This window comes from Carassius auratus, chromosome 2 (assembly GCF_003368295.1).
Source record: "Carassius auratus strain Wakin chromosome 2, ASM336829v1, whole genome shotgun sequence".
Classification (NCBI taxonomy): domain Eukaryota; kingdom Metazoa; phylum Chordata; class Actinopteri; order Cypriniformes; family Cyprinidae; genus Carassius; species Carassius auratus.
This window is the reverse complement of record NC_039244.1, coordinates 23,824,497-23,842,726: the sequence shown is the minus strand read 5'-3', so window position 1 is coordinate 23,842,726 and position 18,230 is coordinate 23,824,497. Positions and strand designations below refer to the sequence as shown.

General features: G+C 37.3%; 1 protein-coding gene across 1 annotated transcript; it reads left to right on the top strand.

Annotated features, from left to right (window-relative positions):
* The first annotated feature begins 209 nt into the window (after nt 1–209).
* Nucleotides 210–16,600, top strand: LOC113037719 (single-stranded DNA-binding protein 3-like). Its single transcript, XM_026195067.1, has 4 exons — nt 210–430; nt 10,824–10,896; nt 12,791–12,852; nt 16,443–16,600. Exons 1-4 carry the CDS (start codon nt 375–377, stop codon nt 16,564–16,566), a joined length of 315 nt encoding a protein of 104 aa, XP_026050852.1. The 5' UTR covers nt 210–374; the 3' UTR covers nt 16,567–16,600.
* The last annotated feature ends 1,630 nt before the right edge of the window (nt 16,601–18,230 follow it).

The window sequence follows — 18,230 nt, the reverse complement described above, 5'->3', positions numbered from 1 at the left end:
AATTTTACTGAGAGTCTAAATTTTAAGATCTATTAACACTGCTTTTAAGTTAAGTTTGTTACATGATTTACTCAAGTCTAGACAGTACAACAATCCAACGACTAGAGCGTGCCTTCCCCTTTAAGGAGCCCCCCCTTTTCTCCGCAGCAGGGGGAGGGTGAGCATAATCCTGGAACAGCGATTGAAAAAAAAAATCCACCAGTAGACAGTTTCAAGTTCCCCCAGCAGAAGCTGTGCCTGATTTGTGGCCAATGCTGGAGATGTACGAAAAGGGAGGAAAACACTAAGCGGGTAGCTATGGAGATAGACCGTTTTCCTGGCCGCTTTCTTTGACAGGTGTTGAGTAGGTTAAAAGTCTTCAAACAGAGTCCACCATGTACGCCAAAGGGAAAGGAGCTGTCGTTCCATCCGATAGTCAAGCCAGAGAGAAGTAAGTGAATTTGTGCATTGTCACATACAGAGCAAAAACCTGCACGTTCTCTGATGCCTGCACTGCACTGCACGAGACGGCTATCGAACACTTTGCTAAGTAGTTTCTTTGCAGATTCTGTGCAGTGTTCATCTAGATGTGCTGCACATCTCTTTCGAGGTGTTTTTTGTTAATGCATGCGGCTTGTGCTTGCTTTGGATCAACTTTGTCATTGCATTCAGGTAGTAGACGTTACATGAAGGATTGTACCAACCATGTAGATGCAGATGAAGACTTTGAGGAAGATTTGGATCAATGCGTGATGTTGATGCTCAGATGCTTCTTGTGCATGAGACATACAGATCCCAAGATCTCATCTTTGATGCACGTAATCATGTTAGAGCAGCTGTACAAACTAATGTAAAAAAAATAATTATATTTGATAAGTGAGTTTGTGACAGTTGAAGATTTTAACGTTAAGTTTGTGGTTTAAAACACCCAGACTTGCGCGATACTGTTATTCATTGATCTTAGTTCCCCAAGTTGCTATAAATTCTCAATTTTGTGTGGATTTTTTAGGTTTGTTGTTTTAAATACATAAGCCTTTGTTTATGTTTTTTGCTAAATCAAGAGGAGTTGCAAGTTGCATAGTATGTGGACAGTGTAGTTTAAACAAGGTTTCCATAAGCACTGAAAACATCAGGTGACATTAAAAGTATGATTTTTCACACAGAGTCATAGAGATTTCTATAGGGATATTTAAGATCTGCCATGTTTAAGCAACCAGATATTGGTCTTAGGGAGTAAAACTTGCCAGAGGATGTTGAGGTCTTGTTGAAAACATGTACACTAATAAGTTTAATTGTTTAAATTATTCATTAAAAAGCTTGATGCCTCTGAATGGAAAGTTGTTCTTGAAATCTCAACGAAATGATTTTTAAAACCCTTATCTGGCAATTCTGAAGGACTAGAAAGGTCATGGGTCAAAAAATGCATGAACTCAATAAAAAAAATTTGTAAATCTCAACTAACGTAAATCTAATACCAAATGACAGCATATACTTGTGGAGTAAAACTTTGATTGGTTTGTAAGGCTGTCTAAAAGCTTCTTCTTTTTTATTTTGACTGTCTTAAACTGTAATTGCTGGTAAGTGTCCTTATAGCTAGTTTAAGACATTGCTGTTCTCATAATCTATATATATTTTTTTAATGGTTGCTTTGTTCTGATTGGCTGCACCTGTGATCAGCTTCAGTTGTTCTTTTGAAACCTCTGAATTCAGGATGTGTTGATAGTGACCACTCAAAATGATGAGGATCAGAGTCCCACAACACACTTTAAGGGGCTTAAATGGAAAGTACGAGATGCTCTGTTTTAGATAATAAGCTGAAAACACATCCACAGTTTTATAACGCTCATTTTCATTTGTGTTATACTGAATGTCCGATGACGTTTTTATGTCCAAAAATGGCTTGAAAGAATGATGCACCTTAGTAAGCCTAATTCCTGCTGATCTCAGATTTGTTATTCAGTTTGTATTCTCAATAGTCAGGTGTTTTTATATCTAGTTTACATTTTTAATTACAACTTGTGGAAGGGCATTAAAGCACTATAAAAACTGATTTATGAAAAATGGATCCATTGGATGTACACCGTCTCTGGCCAAAAGAGCAGATGGATTCTCAGTTTGGCAGCTTTGATGCAAGGTTGCGGCACTTTGTTTTTTTTTTTTGTGTGAAGAGAACTTTTTAGGAACTTGTCATTTTCACCCTTTTCCTTTGTCTTGTACGTCTGTTCAGGGTGAATAATTAATTGTTTTTGGAAAAGTCTCTTATGGTCAACAGCAAAAATACAAATGCATAGTACAGTAAAGATACATACTGTTATTCCATTGATTATTGTCAATGGTGTCAAGTATCAAGTGCTGATATTTTTGTGGAAACCATGTTACATTGTTTCTTCTTTTTTTAATAAATAGAAAATTCAAAAGAACAGAATTGATTTGAAATAGAAACTTTTGTAACATTATACGTTTTTACTGTCACTTTGGATCACTTTAATGTGCTGTTGGACTTGCCAATTTTTTTTAAGTTATTGTACAATTTATCAGAAACTAAAACTATTTTTTTTATATTATATTACTATTTTTTTCCTTTTATTTTTTTTAGTTTGGTTAATGGAAACCACTTATTTCTGAATCCATATGATAACTTTTTCTGAGTAATTTTTTCAAATTGAATAATTCATGAAACTCTGTATGTCTCAAATCATATTTTTCCCATTATAATGTCAGATCGCAAGACATGAAACCAATGATTCTTGATGTTATTGACATCCAGCCTGTGCCGTATTTGATCTAAGATAAATAAAACAATTTAACTATTCTTTTAATGGGCTTTTTGCTTCTCTGAAAATAAGGGGAAAAGTGCTATGAAAACAGTGTTTCGCACCTGGCTTTATATTGTAGGCCAAGCAATCTGACCTGTGTTTAATGTTCCCAGCGCGCACGAGACTCCCCACAGTGCTACAAGGAGTCATGGTGAGGCTGTTTTGCAGTAAGACCTTATGTTCCAGCAGTACGGTAACATCAGCTCTTTTTACCTCACTCACCTCAAAACAAACCCACCTATACTGAACTATTCCAACACCACTGGACTTAGCTCTTCTGAGCACCTCTGATTGGCAGAGCTTTCTCCAAAGGGAGACTGTAGATCTGCAGAAAACTGGGAGGGAAGGGGCTGAGAGACTTGTGAGTTGTCCCCCTGAGCATTCCCTCCAGCAGTCCTCTTTTTGGGGCTTTTGAACAAGGAGGCTCAGCTTTAAGACGGCATGCTGCAGGCTCCAGAGGCCCCAACGGGTGACAAGGTCTCCACCACCCCCTCCCCATCTCCACAATATAGCTCTTTATATGTCTTGTCCTCCTCTGGAGAGAGCGCACCATTTAGATTTTGCTGATCAGGTTTGCATACATTAACACCTCCTCTCAGTCATTTGGATATGAGAGAGCCTGGCATATAAAGACAGATGGATTTGAATGGTGTGTTTCAAAATAAAATAGAATGTTTTTTTTTTTTTTTTAGCATTATCTGATAAGCCAAGAATCACTATTACTATTGCTTGCACGTTTCATATTCAGTTTGTAGCCTTTCTAACACTGTTTGTGCTATAAGCAAGAACAGTATCCACAATATAACAATTATGTTGCTAAATGAGCAGAGGTAGGCATTGCTTTTCTAGCTGAATTAGTTTAAAATTAATATTTTTACTTAGTTGATCACGTACAAGTGGAGAAATTGCATAGATGGAAAGGCAACAGTGAAAATTGAATGCAGCCAGGGTTGCCAGGTCTACTTAAAAAAAAAAAAAAAAAAAAATCAGCCCAATTGGTACACAAAACTAGGTCCTGTTTGGAAACCCAAACACTTAAAGACATCACAAAGGAATGGGTACATGGAACTACAGCTGATAGGATGAGACCATGAGAAGCGGGCAAGAAGTGTCTGGCCAGGCTGCATGGCTTTCCGGGGGGAAATGGCTCCAATTGCTCCAAATTTGTGTCCCGGGGCTCAGAACCTCCTTCCAGAAGGTTCCATCTCAGTCAACCCATGACTCAGACTCCATCAATCCATAGAATAAAGCAGCATTATAAAAGTAGCCCAGTTCTGTGGGAAAACCATGTAATGTAATGTAATTTTTTATTGTTATTATTATTGTTTTTTTATTACAATGTAAGTCAAAACCTAATATTTTTATTTTATATTGTCCGGTCTTGCAGTCAGGCTAGACACTTCTTCTTGCCCACACCTCATGGTCTCGTCCCATCAGCTGTAGTTCCCTGTTGCCATCCCTCTGTGATGTCTCTAAGTGTTTGGGCTTCCAAACAGGACCGTAGGAATCCATAGGCCCTGTTCTTGGCTCTCGCACTCAATGTTTCTGACAACTACACAAGGTGCTCCTTGAAGGTGCAATTGAATGAACGGTGTTCAATAATGCATCAGGGCCAGGTGCTGGTACCCTGTACCAAAGCACACAGTACACCCCTCCACCCAGATCACATGGGCTTCCCTGCCATGAAATTTTTATAAGCCAACTCCTGGGAATCCACAGTGTGATCCAGATCATCTCGTGCTTCCCTCATATTTATGCAGATGGCAGCTGCTGGATGTTCTCTTCAAGCCCAGAGGTCGAACCCCTTTGGTTTTCCTAAACCCTTGTTTATTGTAAGACAGGTAGTGAGCTAAGTCACTAGTAAATTACGAAGTGAACAGTTTACTTGACTAAATTGGTCATGTCAGTCAGAGACATGTATGTAACTGTGGTTTTTACTTCTTCAGAACCAGTGTTAGGTAGTAACTAGTAGGGCTGCACGATGTGTCATTTAAGCATCGATATCGCGATGTACGAATCCACGATAGTCACATCGCAGGATGTGCGATGTAGGCTGTCGTAGTTGATCCGTTAATCATTAACTGTATGGGCCAGCTGCTCCACGGCCCTTGACGAATGTGATTCACGGATTAGGCCATCCTTAAAAATATTTTGGTTTGCAGTAACAGTAATAACAGTAGTCTCTGTTTTTACAAGTTTCAATGTAAATTTTTTTTTTAATTTTTGTGATTGTGATGATGTCGGTATGAATTTAAACAAATTAGCATATCGTGACGTCACTGTCTGGGTCTTCAACCCGCACCTTCGGGCGCATCATTGCAAACCTCATTTTGATGCAGGCTATATAGACCACAAACAAATTTAAATCTTTGTCAAACACATGTTTATTGCATGAATTTCAGGTGAGAAGAATTAGGTACTGTTATACGGTTTGACTTGCATCCACCACTACGTATCAATGCAACCTACGAATGAGAGACTGTTTACTTTGCTTTCTTGGGATGTCACTTTTGTGAAAAAAATCCTGTTTGATTTGAGTGTTCATTGAATCGATTGTAAAATCGATTTTGCAGATAGGCCTATTCGTCGAATTTAAAATAAAAATCCACATTCGAATGTGCATTCGAATTTAAGGTGTGCATTAAGGAAGCTGCCTTATGAGCCCCGGTACGTGTTCCATTCTATCTCGCCGCACGCACAGCTGTGTCTACACAACTTTCAAAGACAGACGAGCTCGACACGCAGTATCTACTGTCTCATCTGTCACCTCGTGTAGGCGCACCATCCAAGGTATTCTTGATCTTTATTAGTGGTGCACGAGACGCGATGATGATGTATGTGGCATTGCATTATAAGGTTTTGTTGGCCTATCCAGTTGAAGCCACTTAAAAAAAACATCAATGTGGAGAAGCTCTTGTTTACATCAAAACGGAAACCAAGCCGTTCACACAGAACGCATATTTCGTGCATTTTCTAGAGGGACACCGTTGGACTCGCGTCTCGCACAAGAGAGCCGCATGTTTAGAAAGATATGTAAAATTAATGTATTTAATTTAATTTTCTAAAAATATCTCGAGACTTTATGTTGGGTTTTTGTTTCCCATCCCACTGCATCTCATGTTTTTAAATGAAAAAATGTATCCGGTGTGACTGGTTTTCCGCCCTTTCTATTTATTTAACAATGCATGCATACATGATGCTGTTTTGTTTATAGTTCTTTAAGCAACTTTATTTTAAATATTAACATTATTTTAAATATTATGTTTTTTTCACAGTCATGTATTCTAATGCTTTGAATAAACATGCAGTAATATTTTGCTCGATGCGCTATTTTGAGGCCTCAGAAGAGAAGCAAAATGCTTTTCTTCACCCTAACTGAAATTATGCATTTTAAATTCAAATACAAACCATATTTAAGTTTAAAAAAAAATTCAAATTTAGTTTTTCAGCTATTTTGACAGCCCTAGGCGATTCTAGCCTGAATCTGTATCTGTATGCATGTAAACATAGATGACGTCACAGGGGTTTTTTTTAATGAAAGAAGATAGCTTTTGTTTGTAGCAATTTATATATATTTACAATACTTACTTAAATATAAATAAATAATAGTATTTTATTGCTTTTGTATTAGTTGTTTGAAGAGTAAAAAAAAATTGGTCTGTCTTAACGCAAATTTACAATCGGCAAGTCGGTCGGACTAAAAGCAAAAAAAAATAAATAATTGTATTTGTGTTTTAAAAATGTTTTTGAATGACATTTGGACTCTTATCCATTTTTATAATTTTTTTTTTTTTATCTGGGCTAGTTAAAATTATTTTACAGAGTGCCTGGCCGAAGGGCTTTGTGACTATACACTAACTGCCTCATTTTCATTTCAAATACCCAGTTTTTCCAGAACTTCGTGCCAAGTTAAAGCGGTGTCAAGTTGTTTTAATGTATTTTTATTAGATGTACTATGGTGCCCACCCGGAACCCGTATGACTTTGAACAGTGACCGCGAACATTTAGTTTACTGCAGCCACAGCCATCATTACCCACCGAAAACCGTTAACTCTGACAGAGAATGAGAGATGAAGCAAACGCACAGGCCATAGTGTGACATTTGGACTCTTATCCATTTTTATAAAAAAAATTTTTTATCTGGGCTAGTTATTTTATTTTATAGAGTGCCTGGCCGAAGGGCTTTGTGACTATACACTAACTGCATCATTTTCATTAATGTAAAATCAAATATGGCATTTTTCCTGACTAAGCTCTTTACCAAAGCTTGAGTGAGTGTCGTTGGTGCAGTTCAAATGTAAGGCTTTGAAATGTATAGTGAAATTCACTGAAATGGCCTTTGCTAAATAAATAATTATGCGAGGATTCCAAAAAATGAAACAAATAAAAGGATTTTGTAATGTAAGTCCATATGAATCAAGGAGATTAATACAAGTCTTGTAAAAAAAAGGTATGATAACTTTAGATGCAGAAAATATTTTATTTAGGCTGTTATTTACATTATTAACAATGAAAGGTTAATAGGAGGGTGCATTAACAATCACAGCATTTCGATTTTTTGGTGAACAACATGAAAAAATCAACTGTGATAAGATTGAAAATCTTGTTCCTGTCTGAAAAAAAAAAACATTTTTGCCATATTGCCCACCCCTGCTTCTGTTTGTCATGGCTAAGAAGTAAACCGAAATGTAGCTTTAGTTTATTGCTGACATGTTAATTCTGTAAATCCTTTGTGCCGGTAGGGCCTTTAACTGGACTTTTTTTGAACCTCTCTTCCACAGTTTTACTGTTTTCGTTGACTCCCCCTCCATCGCTGTCTCTCGGTGGGAGGCATTGTCATCCTGGTCACTCTCCCGCACCAGCGTGTCAGTGTTTGTGCAGTGATGGAGCACTGGATCTCCTCCCTGTCTTTCATACAACTTTATCACAGTCATTGACTGGCTGATCAGAGGGAGCTCTCCTCTGCTATTTATGAGCCTGCCACCCTGGGCGCCTCCTTCCACTGACTCATTCACCTCCTCGCTGATGCCTGGGAAAGCTTCCTGCTCACACACAAATACACACTTCTGCCCACTGGATGTGCGTTGGAGAGAAGGCTCCATCAAAAAAGTGCTATCTTAGTATTATTCATATATAATATTATAGTTTTTATTACAATTTATTACAGTTTTATGAAATGTATTGATTTGTGTGATGATGAAATCACAATGTGATTTAGTCTTTTTTTTATAGTACTATTTAGGTTTGAAATAGTTTCAGATGTGTTTGATCTTAAAGGGATACTCCACCCCAAAATAAAAATGTTGTCAATAATCACTTACCCCCATGTCTTTCCAAGCCCGTACAAGCTTAGTTCATCTTCGGGAACGCAATTTAAGATATTTTGCCGATATTTGACTGACAGTCGAATCATATGTTTGGGGGCGGGGCAAAATACATTAACAGGAGTCAAGTGAGGCATTCGAATACATAATTACTGATTTTAACACACAAGGAAAATGTGTAATGAACACCTTGCAGATATAAATGGGGTAAATAATGTTTTATGTTCTGATGAACAGATAGCTAACACTTAACATCGGCGAAACCATAACAATTAACAATATTTTTTTTTTTTAAACACAATAGTGCTCTCGCTATAATGTTAGCCTAAAACGTAAGCAGTTAATGTTCTGCGTTTTTTGTTTTGAGCTGCGCTGAAGATGACAAGTAGAGTGACGTATTTGATAGCAATTTTTTAATCAATGGGATTCAACTCATAATTTCATATAGAATACGCTTCGTTATTTATACAACATAACGTTAATATTAAGACTTATAAGCTATTTGCAAAAAGGGCACGAATGCACATGAACATGTCTGCGGGGCTCTGAATGTGAACTCCTTTTGTGGACGCGTTCTTCACGAAACGATGTGCAGAAACATTGCAGCTAAACTCTAGAAATTCATAGCATTTTAGTATAATGGTCTTCTCATTATAATAGTATGTATATAACAGTCCCAGTCATAGTTATTGCTATTCTACATTATAGTTTGACCTGCTCGCGCTGTGCGCTGAAGAGATATCACCGTAGTACTACAATGAAGCGCTTGACTCAAAACCAAATGCATCTTATATGAGGTAAATAATATATCCACGATATATATACACCGGCTGAAATGTTTTGAAATCACTTGTACTCTACCTGTCTGAAAAAATCCAGTCTCTAGCTGTGTCAGTTTGAGTCTTGGTAAAGTTTTAAATCCCTGCCGCCAAGATGCTCTTCGATCGTCACGGATTATAGAAAGTGAAACATAAATCTATAGGGGTGGTTGGATTTATTCACGCACTTTAAAATATTAATTTGAAGCAGATCCTTACAGCTTTATCATAATAGGTTGATATTAACTTATTAGTAGAAAACTGGTAGTTCTATGTGAAATCAGACATTTGAGCTCCACTATATAGTCAAAATGGCATAATCAAAAACCGCCCGTGACTGTTAGATAGGTAGTCGAATCAGGCTCCTCGAATCAAAGCATCGATTCGTCGACTATTCGGGGTCACCCTTTATATATATATATAATTTTATTTTTTAAATCTTTATTTCAAAGTTTTTGATAGTTTTCGAAAACAGTAAAAACCCTGCATTAGATAATTACAAAATTGCGGTGGTTTCTATGGTTTTTATATTCTTAAATAGTAATGGTTAGCACTCATGCTTCAAAACACTGTGAGTTGTGGTGCTCAAGTTCGAATCTGGCTCACAACATGTTCTGTTTCCCATTTCCTTATCTCACTCTTACTGTATCTGTTCATAAAAGTGGAAAAAGTCCAAAACAATCTTAAAGGGATAATGTTCTATGGAACATAAAAGTAGGTTTTTTGAAGAATGTTTTAGCTGTTTTTATTCACACAAGTAAGTGGGATCTAAAACAACACTGGACCCTACTGACCTTCAGTGTATGAACAAAAAACAGTATTCCAATCAAATTTTGTAAAATATCACTGGAACATGAGTAAAAAAATGGTGGCAGAATTTTCATTTTTGAGAAGTCATCTTTCCTGTGCAATCAGTGTTTAATTTTACATAAAATGACCAAACCTGTTATCTCTCTGTTGAAACATCGGACTTGGACATCAGCGCACATCCATATGGAATAGCCAATCTTGTGGATGCATTGCCGTACCCATGGTGGAAATTAATGTTTTTGCCCAAATGTGCCGCAGCTAGGCTAAAGCTGTGTTTCTACCAAATTGTGCTGGTCTCTGAATGTAATTTTGCCAGGAGAGCTTTGCAGTGCTTTTTTCTCTCATGGCTGATGGAAGGGAAAAGGAAAGGATAGGAGCAGAGGGATGGTACAGTTTCAGCCCCGCGGTACATTGGAAGCTGGGTAATTGCTAGCCCAAGCGGCTAAACAACAGACATAATGGATACAGAAAATGACAAAAACACAAGAACCGCAATGGTGCCGTCAGATTGCAGTGACAACTCCAGCTATGCATGCTTTGGCTGATCTTTCTGTTCTTTTCACGGTACAAACAGGCTGTGTAGAGTTCACATGCGTTCGCTGCGGTTGATGGGTGTTTTGTATGTGTATGTGTACTTGTGTAATCAACAATCCCTATTGTTGTTGATGATAGTCACTGATTTTCTTTCTGAAACTGTTTGAATGATATCCAAACTAGAGTGACAGCAAACAGTCAGGCACTGAAAGTCTATATCTCAGTTCTAAAACCTTGCAAACCGCCTACATAAGCAGCTACCTTCTAAGGCTGCATGAAAACCTATGCTATAAATAGTCAGCAACATATAGGAATCTGCACATGGAACTTAGTTGATTTTCATAAAGTTTGTCATAAAGTCTGATGTCAGTGTGTTACAAAGATAATGATGCAAAATTCAGAACCAGGTACACACAAAACTACTTGGCACACACACTGCTTTTTATTGAATGAAGTATATGAAACTTTATTGTTTATATTAAAATTTTTTCTTATCATCATGCCCTGAATATAACGTCTGTTTCTCTCTTGTTCTCTTCTAGGTTAGCTTTATACGTGTACGAGTACTTATTGCATGTTGGGGCCCAGAAATCAGCACAGACCTTCCTTTCCGAGGTAAGACTTTGGTTTTACACACACACACACACACACACACACTTTAGATTATTTGACTAGATTCTATGACTTTACTACAGATTTTAGTTAGAAAACACTTTATTATTAAATTATCATCCATCAAGCTGCCTTTTTTTTATTATAAACAATTAATATAAATATACATTTCTAGGTATAAAAATACATAATTGTGGTGATATGGTATCACTTACAAAAGCATGTTTTCTATCAAGCTTGTTCTTTTCTGCGATGCTATAAAATCCTAATTGAATCCACTTGTTCCGTTTGAATGTGGCAGGATGTTGTGCGGCTGCGCTGTACTGCCACAGTAACATTTTCTAAATTTTTCTTACTCCACATTTAAACGAGAACATTAGAATCCTTTTAATTTTGTTGTTTTGTGTAAGGAAATATCGTACTTTAATGTATTGACTTTAATGAGAACATTGACACTCTGCATCAATGTATTGATGTATAGTTGATCTTAACTATGCTAAACCATTTGCTTTTCTCCACACCAACCATGTGCAAAATTATTAATTACCCATCATAATTTTTTAGGTAATAGCTGTTTATGATAAGCCTTTTAACAGCAGGAATTTTTAGTTGCTGTTTGTTTGTGAGCAGTCATTTCCGTCCATTGCTTTGTAGCCCCAGGGTGTTTTTCCTCCCTGTTGGCTTGGCGGCATCTCTGCTGCGTGGCGGCATTGTTTTCCTGACTTTCTGCAGCACTTCTCAAAAGCACCACAAGTTGGTCAGATGTTTATCTTGCCGTTTGGCAGGCCGACGAGGTGAAATTGACTGATAATGTGTTCATAACCTTCAGACCTGCTTCGGTAATCCACTTTCGGCTGCAGTGAACAAACCTATCCTCTCTATCCTCTTGGATTTTCTTTTTTTCCCCACTACATTTTCCTGTGTAATCATCCACATATAATTGTTATAATAGGCTAATTCTTCCCTCACACTTTCCACGGTCAGTTCAGGTCTCTCTACTCACCAATTACAAAGGAGAATGTTTCTTAAATACACTGAGATTATGGCTTTAATGAGAGTCGCCCTGGTCATTTCCACACGAGCAGAAAGGATTGGGAGTGAAAGTGAGCCCCAAAGCCTGAATGATATGTGGGTAAAACAGAAGCCATGATTAATTTTGTGGGTCACAAGCTGTAGGTCTCCACATTAGTAGATTAACCAGGATGGGGCTGAGCAAGAATATGCGCTACCTTTAAATCATTTTGCAGAAGTAAATGAGGGCAAGTGAAAAGCACCAACATTGTAACTACCAGATGGAAATCTCTGGATTTTCTGAAGCCCTGGCTTTCCAAATCAGGTGTGTCTTACTTATTCAATCATGGCGGAAGCATTGCACTATGAACTGTTTGTATCGTGGACGCTGACTTCTGCGAAACACCTATATATTGAAGAATGTTTCAACTGGTTTTGTACAAATAATGTAAGTCAGTTGGGCCTAAAACAACATTGGATCCCATTAACTTTCACTACTTTTGCTCAAAATATCTTCTTTTGTTTTCTACAGAAGAATGTTTTGAAATGGTTGGAAATGACATGAGGGTTATAACACGTGCATGATCGTTATTCTGTTAATATTCAGATCAAAATGACTTAAATGCATTTCACATTGAAATTATAACTTGTACATCCCAGAAGGACTTTCTCCTCTCTGTATTTGACATTTTTTTAGCTCTAGTGTCGTAGAAGGATGTGAGGAAAACAATTCTGTTGTTTGGTGGAGAAAACAGGATGATATATGGGCTCTGGATTGGGTCAGAGAGCAGACTGTGCAACGTCTGACAGGAAAATGTTACATTATCTACAGTCTCAAAACCCCTCTTTCTCTTTCTCATTTCTTCCCTCTCACTGCTTGTTGTAGATCCGATGGGAGAAGAACATTACGCTAGGGGAGCCTCCTGGATTCCTCCATTCATGGTGGTGGTAAGTCTCATGTGTTTTATTTATATTTAAACATAATGTCTTACTGTCTGTGTGCAAGCTACAGTAGTACTAATAAGTGTGTATTTAAATATGGACAAAATTTCTCTGACATCTTGTCTAATCTAGGCACAGCGCAAGTTATTTTTCACTCCTTGCTGAAAGCTCAAATGTTGCATGAAGTTACAGAATTTACAGCTCATCTGCACATTTTTAGCAGTGCTTACTAAGGCAATCATCACTGCTACTGTTATCCAGACCTCAAATGTCTTGTCATGAGCCGCTCGTTATGGCTTGTTTAAGCAAAAACTTAGGATAAGATTTATGGCTTGTCACTGCATCGCATTGCACCTGCAGGACTCAACAATAAGGATTCTGCTTGTCAACTTTGTAAACTTCTCAGCTAGGTACAGTACATCGAGCTTGTTGACTTAATGAGATTTTGTGTTGCTAAGAGTGTGTTGCAAATAACAAATCAGATAGTAATGTTTTTCAATATACATTAATGTCCAGAAAAGTGTTATTGCTGCCTTGGAGATTTAATAAATAAAAATAAAAAAACTGATGCAAGAAAAAAATGCTTTTATGTGCCTTTAAATAATAATAGTAATAATAATAATAAATATACTTTTTTAACAATTTTATAAATATAAAAAAATTTAAAATTGTTTTTTTTAAATGCTTTTTTTTGTGTTGGACAGGGCAAGTTAAAATATGAATGATACAGTTAACCTGAAAATATCCTCACTGTTAATACAAAAGCGACTCCCCCATGAAAGAGAGTATATCTGTTACAGACCATCTCCAAGATTGTTTGTATTCTCTTTCACTGTATTGATTTATACTAATCCAGACTTACGTTTGGCTGTGAAACAGCCGTCAAACAGTATGTTAAACCTGCTGTGGATTGACCTGTGGCAGGGGTGTATTATCGGGTCAGGCACGTCTGCCAGGGCCTGGCTCTCCCACCCCACTCCTTCAGACAAAAGCCCAGATGGTGTGGCAAAGACATGGCCCATCCCTCCTCTAAACCCCTTTCATCAACCTTTGTCTCTGCTGCTGTCCTTTGTTCCTGTTAAAGATCCCAAACACAGATTAACTCTTTGCATACCGTTCCCCTTTGTGGCAAGTGTCCGAATCCCCCACTGGCCCAATTTGGTTATATTCTTCTCCATTGAGCGGGGACCAATGACAGACTGAGGGCCAGCGGGAGGCCAGTGGGTCAGGACAGCTCACCGGTCGGCAGTCGTCGTATAGGATAAAGGGGAATGAGTGCTGATTTGAGGAAAGAACTTGAGTTGTTAAACCTCTCCTTCTGTTTGTTAGTGCCTTGTAACTCTTCGAGCTGGCACGAAACTTCACGAATGTGCCAAGCTCACGACTCCCCTGTAATTGCTTCTCTAAGATTGCTCAGGTTCATTTGGAGAGGATTTCCTATTTCTCATGATTTCGTTATTTGCCATAAGCCATGTGGATGTTCAAGTACCTGAGGTCAGCGGCTGCCCGAGGGTCAGGATTATCTTGTTTCTCAAATGCAAATAACATACTACTGTACTCCTAATAATACACATGCGAAAGCGCTGTAAGGTCCATATACGTATGGATGTGGCCGTATTACCCCTGCTTTTGTCTCGTATTGTCTTCACCATTAGGATTGGCTTAATTGCCCCCAGAGAAGAGCTTAGTGTTTAAGAGAATCTATTAACATGAGAATGTAGTTCCCTATAATTTGCATCAGAGGCACGCGTAAAGCCCGACTCATTGTCATTACGTTGTTTGACTCACAAGGAAGCGCCTTGGCGTAATTCGGGCAAACCTGCAGGTGGTGTGTTGAGGTTAGACCATGTGTACGAGTCAACCGTAAATCATTGCTACACAGTTTATTTGGTTTTAGAGGTACCCTTTTCCCTATATAAAATCACAGTACCATTAAAAACATTGGGGTTAGTGAATCTTTATTTTTTTTTTAAAGAAATTATTACTTTTATTCAAGAATTTATTAAAGAATTCTGAACAGAAGTGTAATGGTTTTTGCAAAAATATTAGGCAGTACAACCGTTTCAAAAACACTTATAATAATAAGAAATGTTTCTTGAGCACCAAATCAGAATATTAGAATAATTTGTGACACTGAAGACTGAAGGAATGGCTGCTGAAAATTCAGCTTTGTTATTAGAGGAATAAATCTTTTTTTTTATATAGAAAAAAGAGAACCAACCAACTTGTCTAAAGTATGGGCATACTTTATATGAAATACTTCAATGTTAGAAATTCATAGTCAAATAAACATTTACATTTTGCAGAATGTCTTTTAACAGCAAGTGAGCCATTTTCAAATACTTCATAAAGTGGAAGTGCACATATGAGTGTTTAATAATTAAATTTTTTTTAACTTTAGTTTGTAAACCTTTTTTAATGTATAGATTTAGCATAATGTATAGCATACATTAATTTGTGCAGTTATTGTTACTACTGTAAAATCACAAAGTAGTTTAGAATCTCCTGTAAACAGTACATTTTTACTGGACATTTTAGTTTATTTTTCTATATATAAACAGTGGCTTAACCATTGTATTTGCAATTATCCTGTACAATAGAAACAATATGGTATTTTGGTATTTCTAAGGGTTATTTAGTTTTTATACTTTAACATTTAAGTGTCCGGGCATTTAAGTTTACCATTTTGCCATTTTATAAATGTAAAATCACCTTAAATTGTGTAAGTCTGTGGTTACATTTTGTTATCAAGCCATTTATCTGGAGTTTTAGATGTTTCTCTCTCACTTCCTGTCCCCCTCTTTCTCTCCCTCCATTTTCTCCGTCTTTCCATGTCTGTTTCTAGTTTCCTCTTCCCATTAATGTTCCCTTCCCCCACATACAAAGGGTACCTCATTTTTATCCTCTCTTTCTCTCCTTTTCCTGTGTAACACTTTCACTCACTGTACAAGTGCTCAGGAATGTTCTTTATCCTGGTAAATGTTTGCAGGAAAAAACACAAATAATTTCCTGCACTGGCACGAAAGCAGTCATATCAACATGTTTCCCAATTCAGGTCTTTAATATCACCCAATAGTTTTGTCTGATATAAATATATCGTTTCTTGGTGAGAGCAACAGCAGGCGCGTGTCGGGTGGTGGTGGTTAGTCTTTAGCCTTCCCACCACCGGGTTTTTTTTGTCCGGGAGATTTTATAGGTTATCCATTAAATCGATATCGGAAGACCTGGAGCGATCTAATTTGGGCCAGTTAAACAGGTGCTTAGCTTCAGTGATTCAGTAATTAAAATACCATTTGGACACAAACCTTGTTCCCCTTCCAAACAGCCCTGCAGGACCCAAAGACTCTTAATTGAGGAAATCCCTGGCTTAATTGATCTGTAACCTGCTGTTTGTGCCAAGCGGGTGCGAGCGAAAAAGTGTACGAGTCTCAAGTTTGACTGGACTTCATTTTTACCATGCTGGCTTTGCTGTGATGTAACTTTCATAACGAATAATCACGCTCCGATGAAGTCAAAGCAATTTATTGACTGCTTGTAAATGTTTTTTCTCTTCACATTTTCTCTCTCTTCACATTCTCTCCTGTTTCCTGTTGCAGTGTATTCTGGGATTTGTACTGTGCCGCTCCAGACCGGCGTGAGACCTGCGAGCACTCCAGCGAGGCCAAGGCCTTCCACGACTATGTGAGTGACATCCAGACATGTCTTTTAGCTGAGCCTTAACTTCTCGTCCCATGGTGCTGTGTTAGGGGCGGGGCTTACCTTCAGTATGTTCTCCAAGTTTATTGATGTGATGGTGTTTAGTGTAAGACACTAGATAGATTTGCTTACCAAAGTGTCACAGGATACAAGCGCTCCATAAGGTTAAGTTTGCTGAATAGAGGGTTTTCTCGTGAATTAGTGTGTGTTAGATGCTTTATGTGTGTATATGAGTGTTTTGTTCCAGATCATGTTTCTTCCTGGTTGTTCTTTCGAAAAATGCTCCAATGCTATGTAATTGTGTGCATTAGAAAGACAAGTATGGGATGTTTATTTCCGTTTATTTTTCGAGGCAGTGGCATTCATAAAGCAGCTGCGCGGCGTCTCGCGAACACAGATTTGCGGGGCTTCTTTAATTTGTACAGACAGACATGTAATCTGATTAACGTACTGAATGCTGTGCATTCACAGATGTAATATTTCAGTTACAGTGAAAGGCATAATGAAATGTCAGTTGTTGTTGTCGGGATGCCCGCGGGAAGGATCGACGGATGGCTCAGAACAGGTTGACTGTAAATGTCTGGTTACGCATACTTTGTTAAAATATAAGAGTTGTTGACAATGCATTTTTTAATGCAAGTTATGATTGTCGTAGTATAAATAAAAATAAATAAGAGACAAGGGTGGTCTCAAAACTAAATTAAAGGAGTTTATCTGTAACATGAAAATTGTAGCATCATTGGCTAAAGCTATTTAATTATTAATCAGCCAATATTTGTCCATTTTCAGACTATCACTAAAATGGAAAAAAAAAATTGTTAAGGACCAGTGATAGTTCTTTAACTTGTTGTGCATTCATGTTGCGTCTGCGTATGGTCAGTTCTACAAAACTATGTTCAAACATCTGATGAAGAAGCTTTAGAAATCTCTTGTGCACAAGCTAAGACAGAATGAGAGCGATTAAAAAGAAAATGTGATTTAGTGGATAATGACCTCTAGTCTATCTACTGAACTTCTACTGAAGCCGTTTATGGAGACGACAGCCCAGAATGGGCCTGCTTAGATTCAGGAGTTATGTCAACATTTGTAAGGAAATAGAACCAATTTCATTCCAGCGACCAACATTGCGCTGACTTGTATAAAACTAAACCAAATATTTGAATAAAATATTTCCAGAGGAAGATGTGATTTGCAGTATTTTACTAATAGCTAATCGCAAATGCTTCATGCATATCATCGCTCATTAATCTTATATGTAATACTTGTTTAAATGACTTGGTTAAACATGATTAAATATGCACAGCCTTTCCATTACAAATGCAAATATTCCATTTTCCCAAACAACCAGAAAATGTTCTGTTCATGTTCTAATTTTTTTTATTCCGTATTTCTGAACATTACCTTAGTGTGCTTAAAGCAATAGTATATTTCAATCCTCATGTCATTCCAACCCTAGTATTATTTATTTGTATACTTTTTATTTATTTATTAATATTTTTAATTGGCTTTTATAGTCATTTTATTATCTGCTCATATAGGGCTATAAAAATTGTAATAACACAATTAACTGATTTTACTCATGTCATTATTATTATTCTTTTTTATTTCTATTTAGCATCAATTTATCTTTTCAGTGTAATTTTAGCGCTTAAGATTATTTTGTTTCAGTTAACAAAATATTTTGTCTT